The sequence below is a fragment of the Mustela erminea genome, chromosome 8, assembly GCF_009829155.1.
Source record: "Mustela erminea isolate mMusErm1 chromosome 8, mMusErm1.Pri, whole genome shotgun sequence".
NCBI classification, from domain to species: Eukaryota; Metazoa; Chordata; class Mammalia; order Carnivora; family Mustelidae; genus Mustela; species Mustela erminea.
In genome coordinates this window covers 62096476-62116020 of record NC_045621.1, presented here as the reverse complement: position 1 = coordinate 62116020, position 19545 = coordinate 62096476, and the positions used below count along the sequence as shown (strand labels likewise).

General features: G+C 38.0%; 1 protein-coding gene across 1 annotated transcript in view; it reads left to right on the top strand.

The window, feature by feature from the left end:
• The first annotated feature begins 12709 nt into the window (after window positions 1-12709).
• TTC21B (tetratricopeptide repeat domain 21B) overlaps window positions 12710-19545 on the top strand; it is an 81732-nt gene continuing 74896 nt past the window's right edge. Inside the window, 3 exon segments of the mRNA XM_032355836.1 lie at window positions 12710-12850; window positions 16238-16367; window positions 16458-16568. Coding sequence (XP_032211727.1) covers window positions 12830-12850; window positions 16238-16367; window positions 16458-16568 — 262 coding nt within the window. The 5' untranslated portion in view covers window positions 12710-12829.

Below are 19545 nucleotides of genomic sequence, written 5' to 3'. Positions count from 1 at the left end.
AGGGGTCTGATAATAAATGGCCTTAAGTACATGTCAGGGCTTTGGCTTCAATGTATCATGATGAAGAGTCATTAAGACATTTGTGCAATAAGTGAAGGTAGAAGTGAAGATTCTAGAGAAGATTTGACTTTAAGGAAAAGGAAACAAAGCAGAGACATAATTTAAGACACTACTGGGAGAATACAGGCAAGCAATGATGAGACACTGTTAGCCTTATAGACCTTCCTCATCTCACTTCCTCCCTACTGAAACTCAACTCCCACTTTGGGTTTCAGTGATAGCTCCCTTGTAGCTTATCACTGCAAGAGAATTTCCTCTCCTATGAGCTTCCATGGGATTTTGATGTACACGTCCAAACCCAAACAGTTTTGAGAGTTCTATTAGGAGGAGGGGGAGACCATTAACAATTATGCAGAAGCAACAGGCATAAACACTGACTCTTCCAGTCAAACCAAGACATAAGATCACCTCATATATGGCATTCATATGGCACTTAAGCTGCAAGGATGCAGTGGTTTGGAATGTGGTTGTTTCCTCCGACCACCCTCCCTCTCCACTTCCACCTCAGGAACACACACAGCGGATAATGTCTGATAGGCAGAGACTGGCTTTAAATGCCTTTTATTCTCTGTAGTGCTTTGCACATAGAATGTTTTCAGTAGGTATTTAGCAAGTGAACAAATTAATTTTTAGCTTTGCTCAAAACAGTTCTATTTTCAAGAGTTATTTATCCCTCTAAGATATTTTCCTCTTCTATATTATAATATCATTATAAATTGTGGCTCTAACAGATTCAAATACCACCCAGTGCCTACTTATTCTTCCAAAACACCTTCTTTCTCTCTTTAATGCTCTCAAATCTGGGTCCTATTCCTGCCAGGCTACAATTAGCCAAATTCAATGATCTTTATTTAGATAAATACATAGATAAAGGTATATATATGTATATACATAAATATTTCCAAGTTCATAAATTGATTTTTAACTCCTTAGAATTTAAGGATTATATAACACTCACCCCATTCTTTGCTATGGTGGAACTATTGAGCTTGCCATTTTAAATTTATTCCTCTAAAAGGAATTAGGGCTTCTGGACCTTGTTTCCTCTTCAACATCACTTGGCTTGATTCTTACCTGCATTATTAATGCTCATCTTTCATCAAAGATGGTGAAGAAATGTCTTGTTCAGCAGTATTTCCTGCAGTCATAGAAAACACAAATTTCTAAAGGCAAACAGACTGTGCCTTTGATCAACCTCAATTTTAAGTACAGCCATTTGCCTAAACTGAGGGCAAAGTCTGTTGAGTTACACTGACTGGTAACCTAAAATAGGTGCAATGCCAGAGCAAACTATAGATAGTAACTACAAGATTGTGATCGTATAAACACGTAAGGAAATGCATAATAGGGTTTGTGGAGAATGGTGAAAGTACCTGGAAATAGTTTTATTCAGAAAAAAGGAGAGTAAGGAAGGACATCATTCAAATACAGCAGAGGTTGTCTGATTTGCTAAAATAAAATTCAGTATGCAGTTAATTGCACGAATCTAGTATACCATCCAGGTATGTCTTACAACTTTAACACTCTCTCTTTTCTCCATACCAAAACCTAGGTATTTCCAAGGCATTCTCTCTGGATTACACCTTAAGTGTCTAAAACAATCCAAGGATAACTTCAACATGGTGGCTCCAAGTCTCTGAGCCTAGATATAACCTCTCTTACCTTTCAACAATCTTAGGGCAATTTTCTTTCTTTTTTTTTTTTTTCTTTCTCCTTCTTCTTCTTCTTCTTCTTCTTTTTTTTTTTAAACTTATCTAATTCTAAACACCTATCAGGGCAATAGCTAAAATACAGTTTTAAGCATCACCTCAAAGTATGTCAGAATCTCTAGAAAAGGATTCAAAAATATCTGTTGAGTTATGCTGTTCGAATGAGGCCAGAGAAAGCTATAGTAAGCTCCCCAGGAGAGTCTTATGATTAACAACATACCATAACATAAATTTCACAAGTCTGTGAAACCCTCACTGAGGGGTAGGCAGCCTGGTACGGTTCAGGGACTTCAGGAACTCATCGTTACTGGGTGATAGCACCAATAAAATATTTAATGGTCAGGAGCTGCTGGCGTCACCACAGATCACCCTCAAGTTAGAGTCTGATTCAGTATGATACTTTGAGGAGCCCAAAGACTTCCCAGCAATCTGCGATGTATAAGCAGAACAAAATAGTTAATCTTCAGCATGTATGATAAATTCTAACATCAGGGACAGAAAATTAGCTCACACAGACCTTTGTGAAAATTAGGAAAGATGCCCCTTTCTCTCCTGGGGAAACCGGCTGAGCACTGGGGTAAAGAATTTGGCAATTGGGTCATGGTTTTTTGGTAAAGGACAATCTAAACCACAAGTGGTCATTTATTGATACAGACTACCAATACCAAGAGAGATCACAGAGGGAAGACTAACTTTTGGCCAATGACCGTTCTAATATTTTAGGACTATGGAACACTTTTTTCTATTAAAATAGCCTCCTATGATAAACATGAGAATTAAAAATTATGATAGGGATCGGGACTAGCACCTACTGGTCTTTGCAACCTTTATTGAAGTGTGCTGTGGTTTTGTTTGTTTTTAATTGGGCTGTGAAAACAAAACAAATGCCTTTTATTTTTTTAATTAAAACAGGACAGAAAGGTATATAAGCTTATTTTTTCACTCTCTTTTTTGAATAGTTCTTTGAGTAACATTCTGAGCATCTTTGTATGTAAATTATTGTAAACATATCATGTTGTATACATATCACATTGTTCTGCAATTTGTCCTTTTAATTAATACATTCTGGGCATATTTTCGATTGGCACATATAAATCTACCTCATTCTTGGGGTACCTGGGTGGCTTAGTCGGTTTAACACCTTACTCTTGATTTTGGCTCAGGTCTTCATCTCAGGGCAGTGAGATATGGAACCCCAACATCAGGCTCTGAGCTCAGTGGGGGGTCTACTTGGGACTCTTTTTCCCTCTCCCTCTGCCGTCCCCCCAACTCACATATGCATTCTCTCTCTCTCTCTCTCTCTCAAATAAATAAATAAATCTTTTTTAAAAATTTTAAGATTTTGGGATGCCTGGGTGGCTCAGTTGGTTGGACGACTGCCTTCAGCTCAGGTCATGATCCCGGAGTCCCGAGATCGAGTCCCGCATCAGGCTCCCAGCTCCATGGGGAGTCTGCTTCGCTCTCTGACCTTCTCCTCGCTCATGCTCTCTCTCACTGTCTCTCTCTCAAATAAATAAATAAAATCTTTAAAAAAAAATTTTAAGATTTTATTTATTTATTTGACAGAGAGAGACACAGCGAGAGAGGGAACACAAGCAGGGGAGTGGGGGAAGGAAAAGCAAGCTTCCTGCAGAGTGGGGAGCCTGACATGCAACTCCATCCCATGACCTGAGCTGAAGGCAGACACTTAACAACTGAGCCACCCAGGTGCCCTAAATAAATAAATAAATAAATAAGATTTAAAAATTTAAATCTACCTCATTCTTCTTAAATGGTGCATAGCCTTCCATTCTATAGATTTAATTAATGGATCACTTCTTGATGCACATTTATATTTTATCAAGTTTTCTTTGTAGCTAACAAGACTGTAATGAGTATCTTTATTCCAGTATTTTTGTGAGATCCGTTAGTATTTCTGTTGGATAGATTTCTGAAATAGGTCAAAGATATTCACATTTTCCATGTTTACATTAGACAGTTGGGTTAGGTATAGGTGCTTCTCCTTGAAGCAGGAACCTTCAAAGGATGCTCTTTAATTTTTCATCTCCCAGCATCTCTTCCAGGATAAACAGTTCTACAACCAAAGACCTCTAAGGACAGGAACCATGGTCATCTCACATGGTATAGAATAGTGCCAGCACTGTATTTTTTTTTTAATTTTATTTATTTATTTATTTATTTATTTATTTCCAGAATAACAGTATTCATTATTTTTTTTAAAGTTAAATAAATTAACAACCTACCAACTTGGATAGATATTGAAAACTGAAGACTTTTCTCACAATATCTTGGAATTTAAGATCAAAAACATAAAGTCAATAATACATTTTTTGTAGTAAAATCAACACACAGCAGCATGCTTAACAATGCCATATTTTAGATGACAGAAGGTACATATCATCACATTATTATTCAAAGAAAATATCTACTTGAGAATGAAAATGAGGAGTTATTGCAAATGCTACAAGCCTAGATGATGCTATCCAGTTCCTATGGTATAGGCACTGAATCTGTGAATGATAAATAAATAACAATTTAATTCAATTATCTTTGAACAATTATACTTAAAATAAGCTATCTCATTGAGCAATGCAGTTTTTCTTTTAAAATATTGAAAAGTAGTGCCACATTTATTTCTGACACAGGAATTATCTCCATTTTTCATTACAATAACAAAACATGATTACTAGAACAAAATTAAGCCTATAAATTTTACACAGTAGAAAATGAGAAGACCAAAGACAAATATTGTTAAAACTTGGTTTATTTTTTCATAATTTATTACTACATGTAACACTAGATCTAAACCTTTACTTAAACCTTTCAAACTTCCCAAGCTATTGTTTGTCAACCACTCTTCTAGAAGACTAGAAATTCTGTTCTTCTAATAAAAATCTATAACAGCTTGAACTCATCCTTTAACTTTCCTGAACATTAGAATCTTATTTACAAAATGCAGAGTTTGAAAAGACATGAATTTTTAAGGTGCATTCTAGTTTCAAAACATTATTTTTCTGAGAATAAAACCAATTCTGGCAGCATAAAACAATAAACTATTGTAATTAACATGGTAGTTATCAAGTAAACTTTAAATTAATTTTCTAGGCCTTTAAGACAGCATACAAAGGATTTTTGGAGAGAAGGGATAGCTGCTATCTACACATTGATTTTGCTAGAATAACTATCTGGAGGAGAAAAAGATACATTATAGAAAGGCTACCAGTTCTTGGGAACCCATGAAAAATGATTTTCTCTCTGCTTTGGAAGGCTGTATTTCATGAGAAAGCTTATGTCTCAGTCTCCAACACAACTCTGAAACAGAACCTCACCCTAGATTATCCTGCCAAATCTAGTCTCCTTAACACTGTCTGAATTATTGTGGGGAAATAAATTATCAAGTTTTAGCGTCTGTTATATTTGGCTACACATCTTGAGGCATCTTCTAAACCAATTATTTGGAGGTCAAGTTTTGTCTAGACCTAAGCTACTTAAGTTTCAGAAGCCATGAAGTTTTTCTGGTCTTAGACTTCATTCCATCCTTTGAACTATGAACTTCAACTGTATAGAAACTACGACTTCCTAAAGTGCTCTTACTAACTATTAAAATACCACACAACATTCATATGCTAGACTAAGACCAGATATTAGTATAGCATCCAGATTCTTCTCTGTGTCCATTATAATACCCTAATGATGAAACAAGTTTGCTCGATAAGTAGTCTTAATGTCATATTTTACAACTTTTAGTAAAACAGTAGGTTTCAAAGCGTGGTTCTCAGACCAGGAGCCTCAGCAGTCATGTGAGAATGTGTTAGAAATTAATATTTTTGAACCCCCCACCCCCAAATTAAACTAGAACTTTTGCAGGTGGCAACCTAGCAATCTGGGTTTGAACAAGCCCTCCGGGTAATTATGATGTATGCTCAAGCTTGAGAACCGCTGTTTGTCTTATGCATGAGGCAACAATGTCCCCCAGTGGCCAAAAACCCACACACTACTCAAATACATGTACATGTTTCAAATAATTACCAAAGACAATGTTCACTATTTTTAGCGGGCTTGAAATTCAGTCCCCAAATTCACAGGTATGCAGAAAATTCTTGTTTCTTTTTCCTCCTTTACAGCTAATAAAATCCAAAGCTCAGTATCAGTCCATTGGATTGCCAGGAAATGAATTCCACTCATTATTAACAACCTCCTCAGCCAGGACTCAACCAGAATCCAAGAGGCTCATATGGTGAGCAGAAAAATGGGAGAAGTTTCTTGACCCTCCAGTCCAAGAGAGTGTCTGATGACATCCTTATTGTCCAAACCCAAGTGGTCAGTATTATAGAGGTCAGTATTAGAGAATCAACTCTCCTGGGTACACCATGCCACCATGTACCTGAAATTCCTCTCCCTCCGGGTGCACTGCCACAGATTAGAGGCAGATTAGATGCCTGAAATTATAGGATCCTATTCATTTTTGTTTCTGTCTCTGTTTCTGGAAAGGGCTCCTTGTTTTCTTCCCTGAGTGGCACTTCTCTGACCCCTTCTACCCACCAAGAAGCCCAGATCCTTTATAAAAGATCTTTTACTTTATGAAAGATCCCAAAGTCTTCTGACATGCTGTGAAATTGAATTTCCTGAGATGACCAAATTATCCTCTCTCTGTGCTGTCCTCTACACACTTGGCTCCTGAGCATCTGAAATGTGTCCTGAGCAACTGAAGAATTTGATTTAATAAAGAATAAAATAATAAAATTTAATTATTTTACCTATGCAAATTTATTTTTTAAATTTTTTCTCTGACATTTAAAAACTTTATTTAAACACATTTCATTTAGATGTGTGTAATGCAGAAAATGCAATTGTTCTCTCAATCCCTATCCCCAACTCCCCAAGAAGTACCCTGTTGATGGGTTCTACTTTTCTGTATACACTGTTCAAATATGTATTACAATTCACTTACATATTTTAGCTCATCCATTATCAGTTTCTTTTTCTTCCACATATATATATTTATTTTATTTTTTATTTTTATTTTTCTTATTATGCTCAGTTAGTCAACATATTGCCCATCATTAGTTTTTGATGTAGTATCCAATGTTAACTATTTAAATTTAAACAGCCTCATGTGGCTAGTGGCTACTTCATTGGGCAGCACATTTCTAAAGACTTTTGCTTCCACCCTGCTAGAAAATATGAATGGCCTAGTCATCTACATAAATCAAAGAGAATGGAAAATCCGGAGGGCAATACAAAAGAGCATCTCAGAAAAGTTCTCTGGGGATGAGTGTAGGAGTGTTCATTGTACTGTTCAACTTTTTCCACGTTTGAAAATTCCCAAAGAGCAGAGGAAAAACATACTGCCACAAATTAAAGCCCAGTTATAAATGGATTTATGAGCAGGGATCCTGCGGTGTGAGCTCCAGCTGTTTTATTTCAGCTAATTCAGATAAGTGGTAGGGTCAACAAGGAGGACCCTGTGAAGGAGAAGCCAGGAGTTGGATGTGAAAAGAGAAAACCTGGAAACTTTGAGGTGAGGGGGAAAAAATATCTCCTTAGCTGTCAGAGGGAAAGATAAGCTCTGCTTCCAGGCATCACTTCGAATGGGAGAGGTGCTTGGGACGCCTGGGTGACTCAGTTGGTTGAATGGAAGAGGTGCTCTTCCTAGGGGAGATGGACTCCAATGCCTTCACAGGAGAGGGAACGCCTCAGGGTAAGGTGACAGGCTAATGAGCTTCTGGCCTAATTTCTGGTAGATAAAGAAGTCAAAGTTGGAGGAATACAAGGTATTTAGGGCAAGCACATTGAAATGACAAGAGGGGAGAGGCAATTCAGTGGAGCAGAAGTTATCATACAGTGGCTGTTAACACAAATGCTGAAATGGATGCAGGGAAGAGAGAGACCTATGGGAAAGGCAGAGAAAGGAAGGGCAGTGAGAAAACTTATACCCAACATCCTCAAAGACAATCACACTAGAGCATAGCATCCATCATGACCTCACGTGTCCTGGGCATGAAGCCACTCTTCCCTCACTTATTTTCGCAAACCCTACATTTTACATTAGCATGTGTTGTCCCTGAGGAATGTTGGTGACTAGTTAGAACCACTGCTACAGACAAAGTTAATAAGAGACACCTACAAAGCAAAAGCCTGATTTTTCTCAACCCTAGGATAAAAAGTAGAACAGACCTCTGGTTATCTTACCTCCAGAAATAATAGAACATAGAATAATAGAACAATAATAATAATAGAATAATAGAACATCTAGACAGCAGTGTGAATCTGATGTTGGGTAAGATTTTTCAACTATGAACTTGGACTGAAGTGAGTAGATTCTAGGCTGAAGGGGGAGTGATCACTATTCTTCATTCTTATTTTATCAACCAGATAAAGATTCTTGAAAGGAGTAGAAAGACAGACAAATGGCATCTTGTGAAGATGTTCTGTGTATCATGGTTGTCAGCATTTAAGAAATTCATTTTTTCTATTTCAAAATACCAGGCTCTTCTGAAAAGTATTTTTCTGTATCTTCTTTCTCCTGCTTGCATAAACCAAATGTCAACATATAATCAAGATAACCAAGAAAAAAATAACTCTCCTGGTAAGTCTCCATCATGGTGTTTAAGTAGAAATAGTCATTACTTACCATAGGTGAGCAAGAAACAAATTTTTCTGTTATCAGGAAGTTCTTAGCTATCAGATATCCGAGCTGCTTGGGTATTTTTAAAGAAAAACAAAATATCAGTGGTTGAAAATAAGTCGATTTTAAGAATTGAGTAGAAGGAGTCTCTGGACTGTAACAAGTGATGTTAATTTCACTTCTTTCTTAACACATTAATCCCTAAAGTTGTGAAGAAACCACCCAATTTAGTCTCTCATTTAATGGCACTTCTTAAAACAGCTCTTAAAGCTGTCATTACTTGTAATTTATTCATTTCCTCTTGTGACTACCTATTCAATATCTGTCTAAATTTACTAGGCTTTAAAATATAAGACGGCAGGAATGAGAATTTTGTCCTCTGTCACACGCACTCGTTAAACATTTGGTTAATGAAATGAATGATTAAACAATACATTGCTAGAAGTTAGATTACTTCTTCAACTTCCTCTTTAGTGTTATTAAGCAAAAGAAATGTGAAAAGCAGGTGCCTGACCATTACTGCCTTTTTCTTAACTTAAATGAATAAAATTGTAGAATTTTAAATAGATGAGTTATAGCAATCACATTTTTTATGTTAGCAGATACCATGCTTCATACATGATTCAAAAATAGGGTACTTTTGTACTGTGTTATTTGGAAAAGAGCACTAGACAGCATATGAAAGGTTAGATCTTAATCTCAGACAGGTAAATTTGTTGCCCCTTAGTCAAACAGCTCATGAGTTAAGGAGCTTTCCTGTAATTGTCCTATGAAGTTTTCCCATAAATGTGCTATGAACTTTTACACAGTTTCAATTTTTTAAAGACCTTACTATAACCTCATTTAGTCTATACATTGACAAAGCAGATATTATAATCCTATTTCCAATTACTCATTATAAATATATCAACTAAAGCAGAGAAAGGTTAACAACTTGCCCAGAGTTGCAGAGTTATTAAGGGTTAGAGCCATAACTCAAATTCCTGACTTCATTAACCTCTAACTTTTCCATGATGTCACCGCTGAGAATGAACTGTGTTCCAGTTTATTTTGATTTCACACATTTTTAACCTCTTTATCTCCTGTTTCAACTTTAGAGTAATAGCCTTAAGAAGAAAAGATAAATACTTCGTCTTATCCATTATTCATAACTGCTTTGGAAGTAGAAAACTGTGAGACCTTGGGTGGATTATTTCATATCTTTGGATTTCATTTTACTCCTTTGTAAAATAAAGAGTTGGACAGTCATCTCTAAAGTTCTTACCAGATTCCAAATTCCATATCTCAGTCTTATTTTTCTCTTACTTTTACCTTTATCTTCACCAGAATCACTTCTTTTCCATAAATGTTTTCCTTTAATGAAATAATAATGAATAAATATATTGAATAAATATATATAAATAATAATGAAATAAATATATTTCCTATAATGAAATAATATAGATAAAAGTAGCTTAGTTTAAGAATAGGGGAAAAGAAAGACAAACAGAGACAAACTGAAGGGCCTCAACAGTCCTCCAAGATTTACTAAATGCTTACAGAAGCAATACTATATTCAATATTTGGAGAAGTTGGGAGTACAAATAGTTACATGTTAAAGTTATTCAAAGCTTACCATATACCTAATACTCCTGTGTCCATTAAATATTGACTCATTTAATCTTCTCAACAGCTTTCTGAGGTATTAGTCTCAGTTTATAGCTGAAACACAGAAAGGTTAAGTAATTTTTCCAAATGTATAACTAGTGAATAATAGTATTATGATATGATCTCAGATGATTTATCTCTAGAGGCTAAGCTCCTACCCACTATACTACATACATGGCCTTAAGGTGCTCACCATATAATAGACAAGATTAAATTAACAAACAGTACACCAAGACCATAATACATAGAATATACAAGGCTGTAGGTCTTGCAGGGGACCATACATTCAATGGAAATTACTAGTTGTAGAATGCCGAGGGTATGTCAGGAACTTTCCATGTATGTCAAGTGTTAGGTTTCTTTGGTAATTAAGGAAGTTAAGACTTGGGAAATTACTTCTTCCTAAATCACAAAAGTGAACAGACAAGAGCTGTACCTGAGGTCTGAGAGACCATATTCTCGCTACTATCCCATGCAATCCATCCAGTTATGGTGATTCTAAAGCCTTCCTACAGAATGAGATTTAAGATGAACTCTGAAGAAAGAGTAGATTTTCTCAAATGGAGAAAGAGCTAGGAGTAGGGGAAAGCATTCCCAGAAGAAAGAATGGTTGTTCCATTTGCCGGAATAATGACTCTGGGACAAGTAAAACAGGTTTGAAAAGACAATAAGGTGAAGGGTCTTAGATGCCACACCGAGATGTTGGTAGACAAAAGTGAGCCAATAATAATGTCTGAGCTGAGGAATACATTCCTTAGTTTTCCAGAGAAGATACTTTTTTCCAGCCTGGGATCCAAAAAAACCCTTCTTACTTTATGCAGAGAACATCAAGTTGCCAGGAGTGTCAAACCAAATTCCCAAAGTAGATTTAATCCAATGGACACTCATGGAGTACCAGGCATGGTTTTTTGTGTTAAATAATTTAAACTTAGAACAAAATTCAATAAAGGAAATTCTGTAAAGGGTTAAATTAATATGATCCTAGCACACAATTGCTTCTCTGCCTTTTGGCTAAGATCAAGTGTGGTCCAAGCATGTAGCCTTCCAATGGTCTGACAGTCGAAGTTTAGACTTCAAAATTCTCAGAAAGGTGGCTGGGCTACCTGTTCCTTTAACCACATCGTTGGTATTTACTTTCAGATGAACTTTTCACTTTGAACCAAAACTAAAACGTTCAAAATTATATACTTTGATGAGCACCATGGCTTGTGGTATTTTCTGCTGCATACCAAGTGCAGATTATGCCACATGCTTTGCAAATTATCTTGACTATGTATATGGAAAACAAAAAAATAATCCTCATGAAACGATATGTGCCTTTTTGGGTGGATCACTTTTTTAAAGGGAACCAATGAAAAATACTACCGAGCCTTGAAGTCTGGGAAAGTAACCACTTTTTCCTTCTAAGTTGTCATTACCTAACCTATTAGCATGGAAAAAAACTAATGTTCATTGCCTCCTCAACATTTTTTTTTTTTTTTTAGATTTATTTATTTAAGTGAGAAACAGAGCAGGAGTGAGCACGAGGAGGATGGGGAGAGGGAGAGATTATCTGAAGCAGACTGCATTGAGTAACAGCTAGACGCTGGCCTGCATCTCACCACCCTGAGATCATGACCTGAGCCCAAGCTCAAGAGTGGGCAGCTCAACCAACAGAGCCACCTAGGCACCCCTCCTCCTCAACAAATTTAAAATTTGATTATAATAACTTCCAAATATATCAACTAAAATAATTAACAATGGGATGGAAACTTGGAATCTACAAAGAACACGTATACCTCCAATCTTCACAACTATTTTTACAAAAAAGTACCATGAAGCAGAAATAGGATTTCTCTAACTTCATTATATTTCAGTTTAATTCTCTGACCTCAAGAAATCTATGAGCAGCTGACAGAGTTGCCTAATGGGTGCAAATGTAAAAGTTAGCATAGGAATTAATTCTTTTCTTAAATAAGTTCTGCACCCAAGGTGGGTCTAGAACTCAGGACCGGGAGACCAAGAGTCACATGCTCTACGACTGAGCCATCAGGGTGCCTTACGTACAGGAATTAATTTTGTCAACTTAAAATCCTGGGGGGGAAATGCTTCTATCATTATCAGAGCTCGTCGAAAACAAGGCCTAATTTATGCGCATTCGAACAACAAACATCCGCTTGCAACAACGCCTTGTCAAGAGCTCAAGAAGCTTATCACCTTTCTGTTAAGAACTGAGACTTCTCTGCGCCACCTTGCGGCCATAACACATCTACTACATGTAAAAGTTAAAGGTTTTTCTCTGCACTGGTCAGACCTCCAAATAGCCGCATTGCGGGAACCGGCCTCTACACAACCGGGCAGAAAAGGGTGTCTTTCTTTGTAGCCAGCGATGGGAAACACTGTTCTTTTTCCTACTTCCTCCCCTATTTCCTTTATTCCTTCATTCTAAATCCTCGGACCCGCCCACCCGCTGTCTCCGGGGCCGTTCCCTCGTCTGAAACCCCTTCGCCTTCTGCACCATTGGTCGCTCCTCCTCTCCCCCCGCCCCCCGCAGCCTTGGCCGGGGGTCCAAGCCGCACCGACTCCGCCGCAGCACCTCCTCTCCGCAAATCCCTGCGTGGAGAGCCCGCCCCCTGCCGCCGACAGCCAATGGCAGCGCGGCCCCGCCCCACCCCGCCCCTCCCGCCGCGTCCCAGAGCGAGAGCGGGGTTTGGGCCTGGGCTGCGGGACCCTGAGCCCGTGGCGCTTCCGCAGGCTTGCGGCGGGCGTTTGTCCCGGAGGCCTGCGACCCAGCCCCGTGGGAACCATGGATTCGCAGGGGCTGAAGGTGAGAGGGCCGCGGGCTTGGACTCGAGCCGCCTTTGCGGGTGGGTGACCTGGGGAGGGGCAGAATTCACGAGGGCGTCGTTACCCTGCTGTGCTTTTGCTGCCCCGATTGCCAGCTGCCCCAGCGTGGTGTGTGGGCCTGTAGCTGCATCACCTGGGTCCCCTCCGTGGGCCCTGCTTTGAAATCTTGAGGTCTAGCCAAGCTGCTAAGGAATTGCCGTTAGGGGGCTTGTCCCACCCCGTGTGTGGTTACTTTTACTTTGTATCCCGTGGGCTCAGAAAGCTTGGTCGACTTCCTTGCCTCCCGGTGCGATAGTTAAGGACTTCATTAAGCAAGCTAGTGTCAGTAAACCGGTTGGACAGAAAGGGGTGCGTAAAGATTACATGAAAACATAGGCTTGAAAGGACATAAGCTTGAAAATGGAAGAGTGTTTTGGGGTGATGGTCTTCTTTATCTGTCAGTGATTCATCTGGGAAGCAAATGTTTTATGAGGGACCCCTTAAGAAATGATGATCTAAAAACAGGGACAGGAGGCTTGAAAATTAGAAGTTTCTTTGTAGGAAGATAAACTTCTTCCGTTTGTTCACTGATGGACTCGTTCAGCGGGTTGATGGAGGGCTCACTGAATGTCCGCTAGAAGCTGGAGATAGTGATGAGCAGAACTGAACAAATAAACAATTACCGACAGATATTTTTTGAATGCAGGCTATATTGCTGGCACTATTCTAAGCCCTGAAGATAATCTATGCCCTTCAGTATTAAAACTAAGAAAAATTCTTCCAGTCTTGGAGCTTACATTTGAGTTGGGGGAATCAGACAGGTAGTAAAATGTTAGGTGGTGGTAAGTGGGTGAAGGACAATTTGGCGGTGATAGGAAGTGCTGGAAGCTTTTTTGCCTGAGCTGCATTATCTTCTGAGCCCTTTCTCCATCTCCTTAATTTTGTTTTCATCACTTTAATTTATCCTTTCCCCTACCACCCAAATGAACTCTTCAATAAAAACAGTTTCATGCTAAATAGAGTTATGTTGATTCCTTATCACTTAGATTGGAGGAGCATATCCAAGTCCTTAATATGAGGCCCTGCTAGACTCTACCTTTCTCTCTAACTTCCTTGTCCTCTTAAGGACGGTGTCTTAAGACTCTAAAACAGGGAATGGCAAACTTTTCCTATAAAGAGTCAAATAGTATATTATCTTGGGTTTTTCAGGCCATAGTGTCTCCGTCATCTAATCTGCCAATGTAGCTTGAATGCAGCCATAGACGTACTTAAACAAATGAGCACGGCCCTGTTCCAATAAAACTTTATTCATGGACATTTTTTCTCCCCCCCCCCCAACCATTTGAGAATGTATAAACCATTCTTGGTTTGCTGACCATATGAGGAGAGGTAGTAGACTGTAGTTTGCCAATCCCTGCTCTACAGTATAGAACGACATTCAGTCCTCTCCATGCCCCCATCCTTGTGTATCACTGCTGATTTCTTCTGTCTTCTTGTTGCAATTCCCCTGCCTGGCTAAGTCCTCTGTCTTCCTCAAGGATCTCAAAAGGGAAATAGGGAGAATGTGTATGAGTGGAGGGAGACTGAGGAGTTCACAAATCAAGAGGCACTTCTGAAGTCCTCCCGGAGGCTCTTTCCCTTAATTTCATTCTTCCATCCTCCAACACCCCAACCTCATTCTCTGACATCTCTAAAGCACTTTATGAACTCTTTTCTTGCTTGCATTGTATTTGTTAGTCTTTAGATTCTAGTCTCAGTTTCAGGAGAATTTAAACTTTTCTGGGTCAGGAATCATATCTTACTTATCTTCACATTCACAGCATCTAGCCCAGTGCCTGGCACTAGTAGGCAGTAAACGTTTGTTGGACTGAACAAACCAAGGAGTGGTAAGGTATGGAGAGTAGGAAGTAGACTAGAGAAACACAAGAGCCTTACTGACTGGTTAGACTCACAGGGATTGGACAAACTGGAAAGAAGGATGAAATGACTTGATTTCAGGCTTGGGTAGCCGGGGCAAATGGAAAGATGAATCTGGAGGTTGGATGAGAGGTCTTGACGGAATACTATGTTTTTTACTTAATCAGTATATGGGTTCAGAGGAACTTACTTTTTTTTTGGAGCTTTACAGTATGATGTCATAATTAATCCTCACAATGAACTGTAAATAATTAACAGCATTGCACAAATGAGCAAACTAAGGTGCTGTAAGATGGACCAGAAATTTAAAAACAGCTCTTTTCACCTTTTAAATCTGTGTCCTTTGTATGATACCTTTCAGGAGAGTTGTAGGTGCCTAAATGCTGAACAGAAATCCTCAGTTGTGGCAAACTGAGAGGTCATCTGCGATCTTAAGGAAGGGCACTGGAGCAAAACTGCCCTTCACCGAAGTGTGCTGTGGGGGGCACAGGAAGTAGAGGGCAGTAACTGCAAGGAGGGAAGCTGAGTAAAAGTTACTGAGAACGTTTGCCTAACTGCTGTAGAGAAGCATGTGGACTGTAGCCTCCAGAAACAAAACAGACCGTAAAAAGCAGTGTAGACACTCATGTCTCAGTCCTGTCACTTGGTGCTTCATCCTTATTTCTCACCCTTGCTGTACCAGCTGCAGAGTCAGAGGAGGTGAGCACGGGATGGCCCACATTGGTTAATGGAGGTGAATCAGGTGTACCACAGCCGGAGTGAATCTGGCTTCCCTCTCTGATAAGGTTAGCAACTAAGGCTTAGTCATGATCCTGAGAAGAAGGTGTTAAGTATGGACGCAATTAATCAGAACTTAGTATCCCCTGGTATTAGTTTTCTGCCATGTAAATCTAAATAATACAATTTTGAAAAGAGCTTAAAGATAATGAATTTCCATTAAAAAACAGTTTGGATCATCTGTTCTTTGTTCTTCCAGTTATTTGTTGTGGAACTCAGAAAACAGACAACATTTGACAATGAATTTCTGAATTCACTTTGTCCTTACTATGTAATGCTATAACAACAAAATAGAAGCAAGATTTTTTAAAAAAGAATCCTAAGGTTTGGCAATGGAAGGCTCATATTATTCCTGTTTTTTGTCTGTTCCCCTTTTCTAAAACCTTTAAGAAAATGTAAACAAAGGCAAGAGGTGCAAGTAGCCTAATTTCAGTATTGTTAACAAATAATTTAGAAAAAGAAGACTGAAATTATTAGGAAACATTGAGTTTTTTCAAAAATTTCGTGTTCATTGTGTCTTGCATTCCTTACTGTTAAGTGCTAGCCTTTAACAATATTTTCAGGAACTTGGGAAAGAAAAAAAAAATTGTACTATCTAATTTTAGATTTTTCAAGATTGAGATTAATATGTGTTTCTCATGGCATTTCAGAACAGCAAAGTCTCTTTTAACATTTAGTTATTATTTCCTTTTAGACTTTGATTAATTACTATTGTCAAGAGAAATATTTCCATCATGTGTTACTTATTGCCAGTGAAGGAGTTAAGAGGTATGGCAATGACCCGGTGTTCAGGTTTTATCACGCCTATGGTACATTAATGGAAGGTACGTGCTAATTATTAAACCTGTTCCATATATTTTAAATTCATGTTTTGTACTATGAACAGTTTTTCACGTTATAATTTTGATTTTCAGGTAAAACTCAAGAAGCTCTTCGTGAATTTGAGGCGATTAAAAATAAACAAGATGTATCACTTTGTTCTCTAATTGCACTGATATATGCCCATAAAATGAGTCCTAATCCAGGTATAGTATTTAAGTATAATGCTTAGGACAATTTTTTCTACTCAATTCATTTTGATTTTCCTCAATTAACTTTGCACTTAGTCTGATAATACTGTATTATAATTTTCTGTAGATACTATTTTATCAGTTTTTTTAAATCTTTCTGACAAGATAACAGATTTATCAAGCACAAGAAATATGTGTCTTATATCCCTTTCATATTCCTTTATCTTACAGCAGAAGTTTCATTAATGTATAGGGATCATTTGAATTCACATCAAGTTGAATGTATGTTAGCAATTATTGAACAAAGGACAGCCCAAAAGAGGTATATACAGAAATTGCTCTGCAGCAGCCTGCTTTATAGCTTGTTACGTGCAGATCTATAGCTACATGCAATTTCTCTCTTCCACTGTATCCACTGTATCTTCAGCTTCTTAGAGGCCTGCACACGTCTCCACAAGGGGGGTAGCTAGCTCTTAGAAGATATTCAGTAACTTCTTATCCAGTAGTAGGTTAGGAGGTATAAGTATAAAGAGAACTTCATGCTTAAACCAGCAATTAAAATTGTGTGAACTGTGGCTCTTAATGGTGGAAGCAGAATATCATAATTATAGATAATAAAGAGGAAATAGTATTGTATTCTTTTATATACATTCACTAACAGCCATTAGCATTATGAATGTAGATCATGTTTTAGATAAATAGACAATAATCAGATGTCATAGAATTTTTTTTTAATACTAGAAATTTTTTTTTTTCCTGAGCAAAGTATCACATACCTCCTTCACATACACTTGCACAGATCAACAAAACTTATTTAAAACATTAATATGTTTAACAGATAAACAAATCTAATGACTAGGTGCTTACTTTCTGCAAGGGACTATGTCAGAGATAGTTAGAGAATACCAAAGAATTGTAAAAAGTGATCCATGACATCAAGTTTATAGTCCAGTGAAGAAAAGAAAATGTAAAACCCACAAAGGTTAAATGCTAATGTTACTATTAAATAAAATTATGAGAAAACAAATGACTCCATAATTAACTGAAAACGGTATATACTTTTAATCCATAGAAGAAGGCTGTGAAGGTTTTGTGGAAGATAGGGCTGTAATCTGGTCTTTGAAGGACAAGTAGGATTTGAATATAAGGCATATTTGTCAGAGAGGCGAAATTGATGGGCAAATATGTGGAAGTTGTTCAGGGTTCGGTTCTTGTATGGATGGGTCTCTGTTATCCAGCAGGAGTGTGTTTAGGTGGAGCAGAGAATTGGCATCAAGAGATAAAGTCAGGGGACACCTGGGTGGCTCAGTTGGTTAAGCAGCTGCCTTTGGCTCAGGTCATGATCCCAGTGTCCTGGGATCGAGTCCCACATCGGGCTCCTTGCTCGGCGGGGAGCCTGCTTCTCCCTCTGCCTCTGCCTGCCATTCTGTCTGCCTGTGCTCGCTCTCTCCCCTCTCTCTCTCTGATAAATAAATAAAAAAATCTTAAAAAAAAAAAGAGATAAAGTCAGTAAATCTAAAAAAATATATATATATATTTTTTTCCCTCTTAGAATCAAGTTTTCATTTAATTGGTTATTCTCAAGGGTGTTGGTTCTTTTGGGAAATTCCCAATATTCCCAAGAATATTGGAAATATTTCCAAGACACTAAAAAGATGAAGGCAGGAATACTGTTTAGAAACACCTGAGCACTAACTCTACTTTATATCTTAGATGATTGTGAGTGGGCATAAGCTCAGTCAGGAGGGACCAGATGTCCATCAGTATTGCCTAGGAAGGGCCTAGATTGTTCATGTCCATTCTTCCTAAATGCTGACATAATCCCTGATTATGCATTAAGAACTTGAGCTGATATCTGGTTAGAGAGGGCTTTGTGCAGATGGTGTCACAGCTAACAAATGCCCCACTTGGGACTTGGTGGACATCTGGCAGGAAAGTACAAATCCTGCCCCTGCTCTGATGAATTCTTGTTCTGTATCATGACTACTTAATGAAAACTTGCAAAGGGGTTCATGTATGTTCGAGGGTCTTGTTGCCAAGCCATCTGTAGCCTTCCATAAACAGTTTTGTGAACTTAGAAAGTGGTTCCACATGTAAGTTTTTAGTGGTACAGAGGTAAAAGGAAGAGATATTATTTCCAGAAAGGTAGTTGGTTAAAATCACAGCTTTCAATTTTGACATTTCTTATAACTTATTGAATAGCTGATCCATATTCTGATTCAGTTCAGGGTTTGGAGCTAATTGACATTGGTGTCCTAAGCACACACGTGATAGATTTAATGGTTAGAGATATTAGAGGTAGACCATCGTTTTAAGGGAGCAGCCAAGCATTCAGTATTAAACCATGTAAATAATAGTAATTATATTACCTTTTATTGGCCTATGACAACATCCAGGAATGTTTACATATTCTAGAATTAGATTAGGGAGTTGGGTAATTTGAGTACTATTCTTGGATTTACCCCTAATAATTTTAGAATCATTGCTAATTTTCTATCTTATTATTTTAAAAATTTGCATATTTAGCATTGCTAATTTTTCTGTCTTATTTAAAAAATTTACATATTTAGCCTTCAGATCTTGAGAATGACATAAATTATAGAACTGTAGTGTATGTCACAGGGGTCATTAACCAGACGTGGCTGCTGAGTACTTGAAATGTATCTAGTTGGAGAAGCTGAATTTTAAATTGAATTCTAATTAAATATAAATTTAAAACTGAAGCTTGATTCAGTTATTAGAAAAGTTAGGTTTGGGGGCGCCTGAGTGGCTCAGTGGGTTAAGCCTCTGCCTTTGGTTCAGGTCATGATCCCAGGGTCCTGGGATCGAGTCCCGCATCGGGCTCTCTGCTCAGCGGAGGGCCTGCTTCCCTCTCTCTCCCTCTCTTCCTGCCTCTCTGCCTACTTGTGATCTCACTCTGTCAAATAAATAAAATCTTTCAAAAAAAAAGAAAAGAAAAGTTACGTTTGGAACAGTGAATATATGAATCTGC